The sequence below is a fragment of the Sprattus sprattus genome (assembly GCF_963457725.1).
Source record: "Sprattus sprattus genome assembly, chromosome: 11".
In the NCBI taxonomy this organism is placed as follows: Eukaryota; Metazoa; Chordata; class Actinopteri; order Clupeiformes; family Clupeidae; genus Sprattus; species Sprattus sprattus.
This window is the reverse complement of record NC_137909.1, coordinates 26,872,850-26,890,318: the sequence shown is the minus strand read 5'-3', so window position 1 is coordinate 26,890,318 and position 17,469 is coordinate 26,872,850. Positions and strand designations below refer to the sequence as shown.

Here is a 17,469-nt window from a genome sequence, read left to right as displayed (position 1 = left end):
GTCTGTAACAGCACATACAGGTGACTGACATACAGGTTTGTAACAGCAGTAGCACATACAGGTGACTGACATACAGGTGTGTAACAGCACATACAGGTGACTGTCACCCAGGTGTTTGTACTCCAGGTGGCCAGAGTGCAGAGGAGCGCCTCATAGACTGGCTTCTAGGTGGAGATCGCTACAGCAAGCTCATCCGACCTGCTGCCAACCACAGCGAGAGGGTGACTGTCAGCCTGCAGGTGTCTCTGGCACAGCTGATCAGTGTGGTAAGTTGCCACGGTGACCTCCCTCGCCTTCCTTCTGACGTCCTTAATTTTCATGCAAGGTTGAGTTTGGAAGGCGATTGTAATGATGGAAAGAACAGCTACAAAATGGGCGTTAAAAAAGGGCGTGTTACATTTGTGAACGTTGGGTTATTTCAGTGTATTTCAATTTCTTATATTTAATGTATTGGTTTTAGTAGGTGTCAATTTCAGTGTCTGTTGATTTTAACGTGTCAGTTTCCTGCTGTTCTTCTATTGTTTTTAATCTGTAGAATGAAAGAGAACAAATCATGGTAACCAGTGTCTGGCTCACTCAGGTTTGCATTTTGCTATTAATTAGCATTTCAATGTTACCTTATTTCCTAAAAGCTAATGTTAAATCATTTTTCAATAACCTACTCTTCTGATGAGAAATGATCTGTATGTCATACTAACCTGCCAACTGTGGAATGCTAATGGTTCATTTGTATTAGAGCTGGCAGGACTTCAGACTTACATGGGACCCCTCTAAGTATGAAGGAATCACAAAACTCAGAGTGCCCTCTAAGCATTTATGGCTGCCTGATGTTGTTCTTTACAACAAGTACGTTACATCGAGTACTTTCATTGTATTGAAATTGTATCTGGTTGCTTGTTCTTCATACTTTTTTGAACATACTTACTTGTTCTTCATACTTATATGAACATACTTCATACTATGTTTCTCCGTTTCTTCCCTCCCAGTGCGGATGGAGAGTATGAGGTAAGGGTCTTCACCAATGCAATTGTGTTTGCCAGCGGACTGGTGTACTGGCTGCCTCCCGCCATTTATAAGAGCGCGTGCAGGATCGAGGTCAAGCACTTCCCTTTCGACAGGCAAAACTGCACCCTCAAGTTCCGTTCCTGGACATACGACCACACGGAGATCGACATGGTCCTCCGAGACAGGATGGCCGCCATGGACGACTTCACCCCCAGTGGAGAGTGGGACATCCTGGCCTTGCCCGGGAGGCGCACAACGAAGCCCACCGACCCCACCTATGTTGACATAACCTACGACTTCATCATCCAGAGGAAGCCCCTGTTCTACACCATCAACCTCATCATCCCGTGCGCGCTCATCACGGCCTTGGCCATCCTGGTCTTCTACCTGCCGTCTGACTGTGCGGAAAAGATCACCCTCTGCATCTCCGTGCTGCTGGCCCTCACCGTGTTCCTCCTGCTCATCTCGAAGATCGTCCCGCCCACGTCCCTGGACGTGCCCCTTATCGGGAAGTACCTGACCTTCACCATGGTGCTGGTGACCTTCTCAATCATCTCCAGTGTGTGCGTGCTGAACCTGCACCATCGCGCCCCCAGCACCCACACCATGCCCCACTGGGTCAAGCAGCTGTTCCTGGTCAGCCTCCCAGCTCTGCTCTTTATGGAACGCCCAGAGAACTACACTGCTAAACAGCGTCTCCGGACGCAGAGGGCCCAGAAGGGTAGTCCCGCAGCGCCCGGGACAGAGAAGGATTCGTGGGACTCGGCGAGCACCACATCCTCCAGCTCGTGGTCTGATTCGCTCAGCTCCGCCACTGAGGTGGATGCCCAGGACCGCAGCTATGACGACATGCGGAGGTACTCAGGGTTTGCCGGAGAACCGATTAAGAGAACCAGACGTCCGCCGCAGCGTGGAAAGCCTGATCAGAACCCTACATTAGATAAGGCTCTAGAGGGTATCCAGTTTATTTCTGATCGTTTGGTCGGGGATGAGGAGGACGAGTTGGTAAGTTCCTTGAGATGAGAAAGAGATGTCCTGACAGGTTCCAAGTCTCAAAACTACTTGCCAGTGAGGAGTTGAACTTTTGATAAAACTAAATATTAAGGATTCAAAAACTGAAAAAGTTTTGTTGTTACACATGAGGTCCATACTTGGATTTTTAAGTTTCATGATAACATGATCAAAAGAATGAATAAAACATAGATACATACAATTAGTACACAGATGATTTTGTGTGTCCAGCTTTACGGGCTCTGTCTCACGCATTTCACTGATAGAGCAGATAGATGGAGTTGATATGAAACATGCTCAGAACCTTTCTGTACTATATTGACTCGGGAACCTTTGTGTACTATACTGACCCAGGAACCTTTGTGCACCATACTGAGCCAGGAACCTTTTTGGTGTGTTTCATAAGTACTCACTGGCTACCGTTATACTGACACGTCTCAACACTGCTCTTACTGAGCGAGATTCCTTCTCCTGTTATCCAAACTCTCCAGGTCATCCAGGACTGGAAGTACGTGGCGATGGTGGTGGATCGCCTCTTACTGTGGGTCTTCGTGATCGTGTGTGTGGCAGGAACCCTGGGCCTATTCCTGCAGCCCTTCTCCCAGCCGCACATCGACCCTCTTCAGTTGACCAGTGACTGGACCGACAGCACGTCTGAGGAAACCTAGCCTTGCGTAGTCAGACATACGTAGGCATACTGGTGCACAACTCTGGAGACTTCTGTGGTGAAAAGTTGACTAAATGTGGGAACAATTACAGAATTCATACCATTTTACATTGAGTTATTACGAGAGCTATTACACTTAGGGTTATTATGTAAAATAAGTACCACCTTTCCCATTTTGTTGACAATAATGACAAATTGTTTGCCCAGCATTCTTTGTCAAACTTGCGTGTGCTTGGGAGTGTTTGTTTTCCTCTGAGCAAGCAAAGCAAACAAGATTGACCTGAACGCTCACATGAGGCATATCTGTGGGAAATAACTGCATCATCTGATAACATGCAAGTAGCAAATGTACTAATCTATATAGATACACTTGTTGGTAAAATCCTGAGTCATATGATTTTGTATTTTCTTTACACTTCATTGATGGTTCTCTCCCCAAAACAGGTGTAAGCTGGATCATTTTCTATTATGTTGGAAGGTCAATTGAATTAGAAGTTATATCTAAGCTGGGGATTTATAAATAACATTTAGTCCATCTATGACTTCTCTGTTTAGTTAATTTACTGGAAACTCATCAATGTGATTGGATGTTGACATGATATGCTTTGAAGGGTCAGGAAGTGACGTTAGAGTGTGGAAAGTGAAAGAGTGAGAAGTGATCCATTAAACTGTTCAAAGGCATCCTTGTCTCCCTCCAGTTCGTCTAATAAGTAAGGATTTCACACCTAAACGAACCCAACACAAAAGGTTACACAAGTATAAATCAGTCAAGTAATAGCTTACTGCAACTAAAATATGATATCAATTATAGCTGACATGTATGAAGGTTTATTTTGATAGAAAAATAAATATGGTGATAAAGCTGTGCGGTGAATTTACGGGAAAACTTGTCCAATGTATAAAATGAAGCACGGTAAAATTGTACACTTAATCTAGCTCATTCTGATTTCATCGGTGAATTCTATCATGACCTGAATGCATAGATTGTTGGGTTGTAGGAGTAAATTTGGTATTACAAATGTCTTGTAGGCTATATTTGCAGCCCTGTTATTTCCAGTAGTATTCTCCCCTGTAAACCCACATGATGTGATCAGATCAGCACGAACAAACGATGGAAATAAGAAAGTAAATATTGAACATTTAATCTAAAAAGCGTTTTCGATTTCAGTCGTTTCACTCATTCTGCTCTCACTGATTCAAAACATGGGTTTTTAAACTTAATGTAGGCTATTCTCGTGACTGATGAGAAACCTGAAGTTTTATAGCGACCTGTGTTTTATCTCTTTTCGAGTTGCCATCATTTACCTACATTACATTCGGCGAATATCTCGTCAGAGCCTGTCACAGAGCCTGTTCAACCGCTTTCGTGCAGAATATCTGCGTCAGGGATTAGTGTACCTGAAGCATCAGCGCAGACAATTCCCGGACGTGTTTGAAACCATTCCCGCAGGAAGCGCCTGGTCATTACAGACTGACTGGTAGGCTAAACAGGGGAGGGCTGTACTTCCGTCAATGAAAAACAAGTGGGGGGCGGAGGTTTTCGTGTAGTTCAGTTTAAGTCATTAATACAATTCATCCTGAAAAACTCTCAAAAGTTCAGGCCTCTCTCCCAACGGACTCTTCTCAGTAGGCTACAGGCTGGCCTCTGCAGGGTGAGAGCTACACTTCAAATCACTTTCACGTCTGCTATCCTGTCCTCAAGGGGCTGGCTGCTTCACGGACGTTTTTGTTTATTTCGCAAACTGTAACTAACTAGTTTTTATAACTATGAGGTTAGCAAGCTCATTATTTCGCAGGGTTTTAATTCAAAAGTAGGAATTACACCAGCTATCACCAGCGACTAATTTTCATAGCCAATCGACGGGCAGTGGAGTGGTCACCGTGGGACCCTGAGGAACAAATAGACACACGCAACGCCAACACACAACATCTTACCAAGTATGCTAAAGGGCGCCATGATAAGTGCCAGGTTTCTTCACATTCAGTGAGATTCAGTGAACTGTTTAATATTGTTGACTCATATACATCAATGAAATGGCGAGTTTGTAAGTGGGAGGCCAAATCTGCAGAGATCGATATTAAGAGATAAACCAAAAATATAGATATAAATGCTTTCCAGTTTCATTAAAAAAGTAAGTCAAATGTCCATAACAATACTTCTTAAGTTTTCTACTAAAAATATCACGATAGCAGTCATAAAGTAAGTTTATTTATATATTTATTTTTTCCCACAAAATTGGCAATTATCTAACCTTACACTCAAGGAGCAAAACATCGGCCCGGATTTGCACCACTGTAAGCACAATGTCACACTTTTTGTAAAATATTACACACAGTAATTTGCAAAACACTAAACACACCTGTTACATTAGACAAGTATATCTAGATGTCACTTAATCCAAAACACTGACTGTCAAATGACCACACCTACAGTATGAGCCATTGGTAAAACACAGCCATCAAGTGCGCAAACACATGATTGCTTTATCGTAGACACAGCAAACAGGTTATAGAAATGCAGCAGGTGAGTTCACCTGTCTTCAACCAAAATGGAAAGAGTCAGAAGAAGAAGAGTGAGGTTGAGAGGGGGAATCCATGGAGGAGGAGAAGGAGGAAGAGGCGGAGACCTGAAGCAGGAGGAAAACTTGCTCAAAGAAGAAGAGGACCAAATTTATCAGATTCATTTGAAAGGAGGAAGTGGGTCCATATTCACACAAGAACAAGAGAGAGATCATAAACATGGTTTTGGCCAATAATGCTATCAGGGTCAGAGAAATTCAAGCCAACATTATCGTTGACCATGCCAATTTCAAATATGTCCATCAGGTCTCTCAGTCAACACTGGCAAGCATTCTGAAAAGACATCAGATTCAAATGAAACAACTTCTATCTGTACTGTATTTTCAGTTTTTTTCAGCTCTTTTTTCTTTTCTTTCACTGTAATTGTAACCTGTACTGTATACAGAATTTTACAATTGTCTAATATTTGCTGAGCTTACAGTGTTATGCACACTACTGTAGTAGCATGAAAAGTGGGACATGTTTTGTTGTGATTCTCTATGTTGACTCATTTGGGTATATGGAGAAAAATACATTATATTTTCATCAGTCTGCAGTATTGGTCTTGTCTGGTGTTTGGTGAATTTATTGTTTATTTGCACTTTCTCTGTGTACTTCACTTACACTACTCTGATCACTGAGAAGTAGAATTGCGAAAAGGGTTTTAAGTTTGCAACAGCAGTGGGTAACTGGTACAAACAGAATTAAGTCATATGCAACATGTGTGTTTCATATGGTAACAAAATATGTGTTTTTTATAAATAAGTGTATAGTGTTTCATTTTGCAAAGGAACTGAGGTGTTTTGCTAATTAGGTGTCTTGTTGTGCTTATTGTGTGTATTGTTTTGAAAAAAAAATCAAAATCGTGCTTAAACAATCGAGAAAAACTGTATTTGTTCTCAGGCCATGTAGTAACTGGTCATCTGTCTTATTTCCTTTCAGGTCGGTGAAGATGCATCACATCACTTGGACAGCCTTGCTGCTGTCAGTCACTCTGTCTGTGAGTTCTGGAGGTAAAGTGCTGGTGTTCCCGTTAGATGGCAGCCACTGGGTGAACATGAAGGTCATCGTTGAGGAGCTGCACTCCCGAGGCCACAGCATTACTGTAGTGCGAGCCTCAGACAGCTGGTACATTAAAGAGGAGTCTCCCCATTACAGTGCCATCACCATCCCATCCCCTGGAGGCTATGATCAGGAGTTATTTGGCGCCTTTGTGAAGAGACTTGTGCACATTAAGAGACAACAGCAGTTCTGGAGTCGAATAATGGTTGAGTTTGAAGCAATGGAAAAGTTCACAGAGATGCATCGAAAGATTTGTGACCTGACCACTATGATGTTTGAAGATGAGGCTCTCATGAAATCCCTCACGGATGGCAAGTTTGACGTCGTCCTGACTGATCCAGGGTTAGGTGGTGGGGTGTTCTTGGCCCGACGTCTCAGTCTCCCTCTAGTGCTTAACGCGAGGTGGACGGCCCATGGTGAGGGACACTTTGCCATCGCTCCGTCTCCGCCCTCCTATGTCCCCTACCCAGGACTGGAGCTGACAGACAAGATGGCGTTCTCTCAGAGAGTTCAGAACATGATGACGTTCATCTTTGCTTCATCTCAGATTGCAATGAATGTTGCTCCCCACTACGCCTCTCTGAGCCATCGTTACTTTGGTCCTGATGTTGACTACTTCTCCTTGTTCCAGGATGCTGATATCTGGCTCATGAGGAATGACTTCACCTTTGAGTTTCCACGTCCAACCATGCCTAATGTGGTGTACATGAGTGGGTTCCAATGCAGGCCTGCCAGAACACTTCCTGTTGACCTGGAAGAGTTTGTCCAAAGTTCAGGGGAGCATGGGGTCATCATCATGTCCCTGGGTAGTTTCCTTGCAGAGCTCCCTAGTGACATCACTGAGGAGATTGCGGCGGCTTTTGCTCAGCTTCCCCAAAAGGTCATCTGGAGACATAAAGGGGCAAAGCCCTCGACTCTTGGCAACAACACCTTACTAGTGGACTGGATGCCCCAAAATGACCTGCTGGGACACCCAAAGACTAAAGTGTTTGTAGCCCATGGGGGCACCAATGGTGTCCAAGAGGCAATCTACCATGGGGTCCCGATAGTGGGCCTGCCTCTGATGTTTGATCAGCCTGATAATCTGTCCAGAATGGTGGTTAGAGGAACCACTAAGGTAGTGGACATTGCCACTCTGGACAGAGCAGTGTTTGTGGAGGCGTTAAGGGCAGTGCTGTATGAGCCGTCTTACAGGGAGAACATGCAGAGGCTCTCCAGGATCCACCATGACCAGCCCATGAAGCCTCTGGGCCGCGCCATTTTCTGGATAGAGTTCGTCATGAGGCATGGAGGCGCCCCTCACCTGCGCACACAGTCCTTCAGGATGTCCTGGATGGCTTATCATTCTATAGACGTCATGCTGACTCTGCTGATGGCGTTGCTGCTCTTAGTGATAATTATGTTCCTGGTCATCAAGAAATGCGTTTCAGTTTTATTCAAAAAGAAAGTCAAATGGGAATAGCAATATTTTTTCAGTTTTCTACTAAAAATATCACAATAGCACTCATAAAGTAAGTTCATGTATATATTTATCTAAGCCCACAAAATGGTAACACTGAGTTTTGCATTGTCCATATTTACTGTCAGTGCCTGTAATGCAGTGTGCAAGGACAATTGGTAAAGCATCTCTACTGTACTCTGTTTAGGGGAAACGTGTGTTTAAACCAGTAGTAGGAGATGTTGGTAATTAATCTCTACTCCAGTGGTTCCCAAACTTTTCTGGCTCACGGCACCTCTAAACATATCTCTCTCCATCCACGGCACCCCTATTATCTATGTCATATTTGTACTTTATGCCATTTGATTTAGTGCAACACGGAGGTCCTGTTCAACTGACAGCCTTTGCCTCAGGTGTAGGAGGGATTGTGGACAGTGCAACACGGAGGTCCTGTTCAACTGACAGCCTTTGCCCTCAGGTGTTGCACTGTCCACAATTAACAAACTCTGCAGTCAAAGACGGGCACATGTGTCCCATTAAGTTTAGCATGGTTGTCCAGTTCTTTGCAAAATAAAGTTCTCTGTAAATTTGTCCTCATCCACATACTGTATCTCACGTTAGCGATCAGCTGGCAAAGGCCACTAGCATCAGTGGACTTGTCTATTTGAAGCGCAAATGTCCCCCTTAGCCGTAGTTTCTCACTCAGTAAGATTCCATGTTCTCCAACATATCATCAATGCGACGTTTGATCGTGTTTTCAGAGTGTGTGCTTTTTAGATTTAGCAAGCAACTCGGCACTTAAAAAACTAGCCTTTTGTGCCTTCTCAGACATACGCACGGTAGAAAGCGTTCGCTCTGTGTGGTATTCTGTGTTTTAAGTCTTTCAAAATATTCTAGTCTTTGTTCTGGTGTGTCGGATGCTTGGTCTCCAGGTGCCTTGCCAACTTGCTAGGCACCATGGCTGCATTAGCCAACGTCTCCCTGCAGAACTCGCCACACTAAGTGAACATGGAGGTACGGGTCGTTATAATGGCTCACTTTTCTATTTGCTAAATTCGATTCCGATGTCTGTTACTGTGGAGATGGATGCACTCTGTTTAAAAATGTATCCATTGCGCCTACCTTCACTCCTCCATCTGCTGTCAATACGGAATAACGAACAAAGCCAACGAGAGAGCTGTTGTTGATGTTACGCCCTGAATCAACTGTAAACTGTAGCCTATTGTTGTTTGTGCTGCAAATACATTTTGTTAATTGATATAATTACAATAAAATACATTTTGAAATTGATATATATTAAATGATCAAGCCTTGGGCCATTCCACGGCACCCCTGAGCATGTGTCACGTCACCCCAGGGTGCCGCGGCACCCACTTTGAAAACCCCTGCTCTACTCTACTGTTTAGGAGAGACGTGTGTTAAGATCAGTGGTACTAGATGTTGGTAAAGCATCTCTACTATACTCTGTTAAGGGTTGACGTGTATTTAGACCAGTGGTAATATATGTGGAAGAGTTGCAAATATCACTTCCTGTTTACATGCTATAGTTGCCTCTCTCCATCAGAAACATGCAGCTACTGGTTTGTGCCCTCCTCCTACTAGAGGCACTCTGCAGTCATGTGTTTTCCTTGAGAATTTCCACTTTCTTTGCCTTTGGTATCAGATAACAGCCTGCCCGTGTGAGTCGAACGCAGCAGTGCAGGAGATCGGACATGTGGACATGTTTTCCCCAGTAACTGCAACAAGGCGAGGTCATTACACAGCCGGCACCCAGTTGAGGGTTTATACTTTTGTGCACTTAAAAGTAGGAGGGTTTTTGTGCACCGATTTGACAGAGATTCCTGTGTAGTTTTGGCTAAAAGACTACAGTTCATCCTGAATAAGACTCTTCAGTCTGACTCCTGATAGTGCTGGAGCAATCTCCGGCTGGAGCTGACCTCTGCTGGGTGAGTGTTAAACTGAATACACATGCAGTCTTCCATGCTCACCTGTGTGCTGTTCAAGACGTGCTTACACACACATACAACATTTCGGCAGGCAGTAGGCTACCTGAAAAGATGTCAGAACTCTCCATAACTGCTCCTGATCGGAATGATGGTTTAAAAAATAACAGCAGATCAGGTATGATAACTATGAAGTACTCTCGGAGGACATTTTTGATTAATTAGTTACTCATGTGCTTGGCTTTTGTACATATATTGAGTGCTATTTAAAGTGAATGAATACTTTTATGAAAGTAAAAGGTTAATCTATTTTAAATGTATTGTTTTATTAGAAACAAGTATTAATCTACCTTCACCTTTTTCACATTCTTAACACATTTTGATACAGTGGTGTCCACTCTGCTTCCCTTTCTATCTGTCCAATAAAAACCATGAATAAATGTACAAAAGTGCAATTGAACATGTCTGTACAGAGCCTGGAAATGCTCCGAGTAGAGTTGCGAAAGGGCGGAACATTTCTGGAAACTTTCCATGGGAAGTTAAGATTGGGAAGTTTGGAATTTTTTCACAATTTCTTTTGCAAAAGTTAGCCTTTAACAAGGAACTTCAATTTAGTTGAAAACAAGACTAAACAAACCTAGCTCAGCTGGACCCTGAATGGAGTTGTCTGTCAGAAACGTAAACCTATGACTTTCCCATGGAAAGTTTCCAACTTTGAATATTCCCGGAATTTTGCAACCCTAGCTCTTAGTATCCAGGTACTCCATCTGGGCCAACTGCCTGCTGTGCATACCCACATTCACCCCTCATGGGCAGAGAGAGGCTGGTCTCTTGACAGGTGCTCCACAATGAGTGACAGCAGTGACGTCACTGCACTGTGTTTTGTGCACGTATGCATAAGCCACCGCCCTTACCTTTACCTGATGGCTGCTGATACTTTACCAGCTCTGAAAATGGCACGCCCCTCCAGTTTCACCGCATTGTTTAGTCTAGGATTTGTGGAATTGGTCTTAGCTTAGCATGCTTTATATTATATTCACAGGCCATTGACTGTTTTTTTATTTGAATCATTGAAGATTAACACTATTCACAGGCCACGTAGTAACTGGTCGCCTGTCTTATTTCCTTTTCAGGTTGGTGAAGATGCATCACATCACCTGGACAGCCTTGCTGCTGTCAGTCACTCTGTCTGTGAGCTCTGGAGGTAACGTGCTGGTGTTCCCAGTAGATGGCAGCCACTGGGTGAACATGAAGGTTCTCGTTGAGGAGCTGCACTCCCGAGGCCACAGCATCACTGTAGTGCGAGCCTCAGTAGGCTGGTACATTAAAGAGGAGTCTCCCTATTACAGTGCCATCACCATCCCCACAACTGGAGGCGTCAAGGAGGAGTTCTTTGGCACCTTATTGACAAGATTGCTGAATATACGCAAAGACCAAAAGTTCTTCTGGAGTCGCTTGATGCTCGACTTTGAAGCAATAGACGTGTTTTCAGGATGGCATCGGCAAATGAGTGAGATGATGGCAATGATGTTTCAAGACGAGGTCCTCATGAAATCGCTCACAGATGCCAAGTTTGACGTCGTCCTAACAGATCCAGCAATGGGAGGGGGAGTACTCTTAGCTCGACGTCTCAGTCTTCCGTTGGTGTTAAACGTGAGGTGGACTGTCCATGGCGAGGCCCACTATGCCATTGCTCCCTCCCCTCTCTCCTATGTCCCCTACCCAGGAGCTGAGCTGACAGACAAGATGACTTTCTCTCAGAGAGTTCAGAACATGCTGACATATGCATTTAGTTTATTTCAGATGCAAATTATGGTTGCTCCCCACTACACAGCTTTCTGCAAACGGTTCTTTGGTCCTGATGTTGACTACTTCTCCTTGTTCCAGGATGCTGATATTTGGCTCATGAGGAATGACTTCACCTTTGAGTTTCCACGTCCAACCATGCCCAATGTGGTCTATATGAGTGGGTTCCAATGCAAGCCTGCCAGACCACTTCCTGTTGACCTGGAAGAGTTTGTCCAAAGTTCAGGGGAGCATGGGGTCATCATCATGTCCCTTGGAACTCTGTTTGCAGAGCTCCCTAGTGACATCACTGAGGAGATTGCTGCGGCTTTTGCTCAGCTTCCCCAAAAGGTCATCTGGAGACATAAAGGGGCAAAGCCCTTGACTCTTGGCAACAACACGTTACTGGTGGACTGGATGCCCCAAAATGACCTGCTGGGACACCCAAAGACTAAAGTGTTTGTAGCCCATGGGGGCACCAATGGTGTCCAAGAGGCAATCTACCATGGTGTTCCGATAGTTGGCCTGCCTCTGATGTTTGATCAGCCTGATAATCTGTCCAGAATGGAGGCAAGAGGAACCGCCAAGGTATTGGACATTGCCACTCTGGACAGAGCAGTGTTTGTGGAGGCGTTAAGGGCAGTGTTGTATGAGCCGTCCTACAGGGAGAACATGCAGAGGCTCTCCAGGATCCACCATGACCAGCCCATGAAGCCTCTGGACCGCGCTATTTTCTGGATTGAGTTCGTCATGAGGAATGGAGGCGCCCCTCACCTGCGCACACAATCCTTCAGGATGTCCTGGATGGCTTATCATTCTATAGACGTCATACTGACTCTGCTGATGGCGTTGCTGCTCTTAGTATTAATTATGTTCATGGCCATCAAGAAATGCTTTTCAGTTTTATTCAAAAAGAAAGTCAAATGTGAATAGCAATATTTTTTCAGTTTTCTACTATAAAATATCACAATAGCACTCATAAAGTAAGTTTGTGTATATTTTTATCTAAGCCCTCAAAAAGGTAACACTGAGTTTTGTATTGTCCACATTTACTGTCAGTGCCTGTAATGCAGTGCGCAAGGAAGCTTGGTAATTTATCTCTGCTCTACTCTGTTTGGGAGAGACGTGTGTTTAGATCAGTGGTAGTTGATGTTGGTAAATAAAAAGTTGCAAATATCCCTTTGTGTTTACATGCTATAGTTGCCTCCCTTCATCAGAAACATGCAGCTACTGGTTTGTGCCCTCCTCCTCCTAGAGGCACTCTGCAGTCATGTGTTTTCCTAGAGAATTCCCACCTTCTTTGCCTTTGGTATCAGATAACAGCCTGCCCGTGTGAGTCGAACACAGCAGTGCAGGAGTTTGTGGACTTTGGACATGTTATCCCCAGTAACTGCAACAAGATCCAGCGGTCATTACACAGCGGACACCCAGTGGAGGGTTTTTACTTTTGTGCACTTACAGTAAAAGTAGGAGGGTTTTTGTGCACCCAGTTCACAGAGATTCTCGTGTAGTTTTGGCTTAAGGACTGCAGTTCATCCTGAATAAGACTCTTCAGTCTGACTCCTCATAGTGCTGGAGCAATCTCCTGGTGGAGCTGACCTCTGCTGGGTGAGTGTAACACTGAATACACATGCAGTCTTCCATGCTCACCTTTGTGCTGTTAGAGACGTGCTTACACACACATAGCATCGTTTCGGTAGGCAGTAGGCTACCTAAAAAGAGATTAGACAAAATGGTCACTAAAACTGATATACGTACATGTACATCTCAGCTCTCTATAAGTGCTCTTGATAGGGAAGATGGTTAAAAAATAACAGCAGATCAGGTTTAATAACTTTGAAGTACTCTCTGAGGAAATTTTGTATTAAACTGTGTACTACACTGACAGTTACTCATGTGCTTGGCTTTTGTACATATGTTGAGTGTTATTCATAGTGAATGCATTTGGTCAAGTGTTACTTTAATTTTCCAAAAATCTTAATCTCTTTTAAATGGATTTTTTTTCCGTAACAAGTGTTAATCTACCTTTACTTATGTCACAAATCTGCCTTTACATGAGACATTCTTAACACACTAATAAAAAGTGTTTATATACTGTACCTTCACCTTCTTAATACATTTTAAAACAGTGGTGCCTGTTCTGCTTAACTTTCTACCTGTCCAATGAAAACTATGAATAAAAGTACAATGGCAAATTTCTGACTTTTTACAAACATGTTTGACCAATTAAGTTGTGTGGGATTTTTTTTTAGAATCAAATGATTCTTATCCAGTTATTTATATGTTTTTTTTTTACCCTTTCCCACCACAGCTGATCATGGAAACCCTATTCCATTAACTTAATTTCAGTCCTCAATTGTGTTCTGTTAGATACATTTATATCAAGACCTTAATATTAATGAAACAGAGACCAGCAATCAGAATTTCAATCAGCGCTTTATCTTTTGCAAGGGAGGGAGAGTGTCACAACCAAATATATGAACAAACTCCAAAGATGAACTGGGCGCAGCCAGTGTAGTTCATATAGTTCCTCAATACATGTTTCATAAGCAGGCACAGGACATTATTCTGAGACAAGACGTTGACCCTTGTCTGATCAGTAGGTGTCTGACAGCAATAACAACATGTATCACTTCAGCAAAGTATCACAATCATTAATATCGCAAGAATTGGTTCCTTAATTCAGTACATGTAAGATTTCAGATTATAAATTATTCAGATTATTTAAAAGAAAATGATAAATCTATTTTATAATCTGAAAATGTACATGTACTGAATTAAGGAACCAACTCTTGCGATATTAATGATTGTGACAATTTTCTGAAGAATAACAATGTATTAAATTCCTCTATCAGTTCTCTACCCAGTGTTGATTTAGACGTTCTGCTGTGTGTACAGGTCTGTCTGTTCCCCTAGTACTGTTCTACACCCACATCACGGCCTTCTCCATTAGGCACATCGGCCTCTGACTGTCACATGATGTTTGAAGTAAAGCATCCCAATCAGCTACCTATAGCCCACACTGCCCTTCAACAGCTCTTAGAAGCTTTGTGTGAACCGAATGTCTACTAAACTGTAGAATACAGGTTTGGCAGAATTCAGCGATGAAACTGATTCACTAACAGTTCTCACTCAGTAGGGTACAATTAATGGTTAAAATAAAGTAGTGATTAGCATATCAGTATGTGAAACAGATAATTTAGTTGTGGTATTTGTTGTTACAAACATCATGTTAAAAAAAAAAAAACTCTGTCAGACCCGTAACCCCAGTAAACTCTGTTATTTGTAGGTAAACTGATGGTGTTTCAGTTTAAGAAGCAAGCTGGATTTCAGGTGGGCTAACACCAGTCTTTCAAAGCACTTGGCTGTGATGGGAGTGAATGTGGCTGGACAGAAGTCCTTCATTGCTGTGGAGTGCTTCGGCAGTGACGGGTAGTTTGTGGGTCCCCGGGTCAGGGGAAGTTTGAACCTGTCTGTACAGAACCCGGCCAGCTGCACTGCAAATGCTTTAAGTACCCGTCCAGGTACTCCATCTGGGCCAACTGCCTCCTGTGCATTCACACATTGACCGCTCATGGGCAGAGAGAGGCTGGATTATGTGCACGTATGCACGTATGCATCTGTTTGAGGGTTGACATCGAGGATTTTTAGGAATTGGGCTTGCTTTACATTATTTTCACAGGCCACGCAGTAACTGGTTTTCTATTTGAATACGTGAAGATTAACAAAATTCACAGGCCACGTAGTAACTGGTCGCCTGTCTTACTTTCTTTCAGGTTGGTGAAGATGCATCACATCACCTGGACAGCCTTGCTGCTGTCAGTCACTCTGTCTGTGAGCTCTGGAGGTAACGTGCTGGTGTTCCCGTTAGATGGCAGCCACTGGGTGAACATGAAGGTCATCGTTGAGGAGCTGCACTCCCGAGGCCACAGCATCACTGTAGTGCGAGCCTCAGACAGCTGGTACATTAAAGAAGAGTCTCCCCATTACAGTGCCATCACCATCCCCACCTCTGGAGGCTTTGATGAGGAGTTCTTTGGCACCTTTGTAAATAGACTACTGAATATACGGAAAGAACAAAAGTTCTTCTTTACTCGCTTGATGCTTGAGTTTGAAGTAATCGATAAGTTCTCAGAGATGCATCGGCAAATGTGTGAGATGATGGCAATGATATTTCAAGACGAGGTCCTCATGAAATCGCTCACAGATGCCAAGTTTGACGTCGTCCTAACAGATCCAGGGATAGGAGGTGGAGTGCTCTTAGCTCGGCGTCTCAATCTTCCATTGGTGCTTAACGCGAGGTGGACTGTCCATGGCGAGGCCCACTTTGCCATCGCTCCCTCCCCTCTCTCCTATGTCCCCTACCCAGGAGCTGAGCTGACAGACAAGATGACTTTCTCTCAGAGGGTTCAGAACATGCTGACATATGCCTTTGGTTTATTTCAAATTGCATCCGTTACTGCTCCCCACTACACAGCTTTCTGCAAACGTTTCTTTGGTCCTGATGTTGACTACTTCTCCTTGTTCCAGGATGCTGATATCTGGCTCATGAGGAATGACTTCACCTTTGAGTTTCCACGTCCAACCATGCCCAATGTGGTCTATATGAGTGGGTTCCAATGCAAGCCTGCCAGACCACTTCCTGTTGACCTGGAAGAGTTTGTCCAAAGTTCAGGGGAGCATGGGGTCATCATCATGTCCCTGGGAACTCTGTTTGCAGAGCTCCCTAGTGACATCACTGAGGAGATTGCGGCGGCTTTTGCTCAGCTTCCCCAAAAGGTCATCTGGAGACAAAAAGGGGCAAAGCCCTCGACTCTTGGCAACAACACCTTACTGGTGGACTGGATGCCCCAAAACGACCTGCTGGGACACCCAAAGACTAAAGTGTTTGTAGCCCATGGGGGCACCAATGGTGTCCAAGAGGCAATCTACCATGGCGTGCCGATAGCTGGCCTTCCCTTAGTGTTCGATCAGCCTGATAATCTGTCCAGAATGGAGAGAAGAGGAACCGCCAAGGTAGTGGACATTGCCACTCTGGACAGAGCAGTGTTTGTGGAGGCGTTAAGGGCAGTGCTGTATGAGCCGTCCTACAGGGAGAACATGCAGAGGCTCTCCAGGATCCACCATGACCAGCCCATGAAGCCTCTGGACCGCGCCATTTTCTGGATAGAGTTCGTCATGAGGAATGGAGGCGCCCCTCACCTGCGCACACAGTCCTTCAGGATGTCCTGGATGGCTTATCATTCTATAGACGTCATACTGACTCTGCTGATGGCTTTGCTGCTCTTACTACTCATTATGTTCATGGCTATCAAGAAATGCTTTTCAGTTGTGCTAAAAAAAAGAAAGTCAAATGTGAATAATCTTAGTTTCTTTCACTTTGTTTTTAAAAGTCAAGTAAAGTAGTATAATTTATGAATTTGTTCTGCCAATAATGTCACAATAGCACTGATGGAGTGCATACTTTTTATCTTAACCTACAAAATGGTAAAGGTTGTTGGATTTAGATGAATTTTATATATGTGAGACCATAACGTTACATACCAGACTGCATCTCAAATAAGCCTATACACCTAATATGTTAATTCTACATTATAAGAATTGTACATTTCTATAATGTAAAGAGAAGACTTTCCTCGTAACACAGACCTTTTTTCGCAGAAGAAGACCCTGCCTCGTGGCATGCGATTGTCTTCTACAAGGTTACTATGGCTAGTGTCGGAATAAACCTATTCTTTCGCTAAGCCCTCTTCCACAAGTCTCTTACTCCGAATTAGCTAACTTGAACAAGTTTGGGCCTTGGCGAATTCGTCAGGGAATTTCGCCGAAGTACACCAGACTCTTTCACGCTGAATATTGCCTGCATTTGGTTTTGTTGTCTGTAAAGCACTGGAATTGTGGAAATGTGTCTTTGGAAAACGCTACTTAGTGTTCACTCCACAAGGTTAAACAGAGGTTGAACTTTCTTAATTTCCCCATTTAATATACATAATGTTGTG

The 17,469-nt window shown here is 43.8% G+C and overlaps 3 protein-coding genes and 1 pseudogene across 4 annotated transcripts; all 4 read left to right on the top strand.

Moving 5' to 3' along the window:
* Positions 1-118: 118 nt before the first annotated feature.
* On the top strand, positions 119-2,684 carry LOC308372403 (neuronal acetylcholine receptor subunit beta-4-like; the record flags this gene model as incomplete). The annotated part of the gene is made up of 5 exons (XM_080847556.1): positions 119-266; positions 536-580; positions 737-846; positions 987-2,010; positions 2,508-2,684. Exons 2-5 carry the CDS (start codon positions 554-556, stop codon positions 2,682-2,684), a joined length of 1,338 nt encoding a protein of 445 aa, XP_080703682.1. The 5' UTR covers positions 119-266; positions 536-553.
* A 3,510-nt stretch (positions 2,685-6,194) lies between these two features.
* Positions 6,195-7,766, top strand: LOC308372648 (UDP-glucuronosyltransferase 2A1-like; the record flags this gene model as incomplete). The annotated part of the gene is made up of 1 exon (XM_080847897.1): positions 6,195-7,766. One exon carries the CDS (start codon positions 6,195-6,197, stop codon positions 7,764-7,766), a length of 1,572 nt encoding a protein of 523 aa, XP_080704023.1.
* Positions 7,767-10,828: 3,062 nt separating this feature from the next.
* Positions 10,829-12,403, top strand: LOC308372647 (UDP-glucuronosyltransferase 2A1-like; the record flags this gene model as incomplete). Its single annotated transcript, XM_080847896.1, has 1 exon — positions 10,829-12,403. The coding sequence occupies one exon, from the start codon at positions 10,829-10,831 to the stop codon at positions 12,401-12,403; it is 1,575 nt and encodes a 524-aa protein (XP_080704022.1).
* A 2,853-nt stretch (positions 12,404-15,256) lies between these two features.
* On the top strand, positions 15,257-16,833 carry LOC308372646 (UDP-glucuronosyltransferase 2A1-like; annotated as a pseudogene). The gene has a single exon. The product of its transcript is annotated as a UDP-glucuronosyltransferase 2A1-like (transcript).
* The last annotated feature ends 636 nt before the right edge of the window (positions 16,834-17,469 follow it).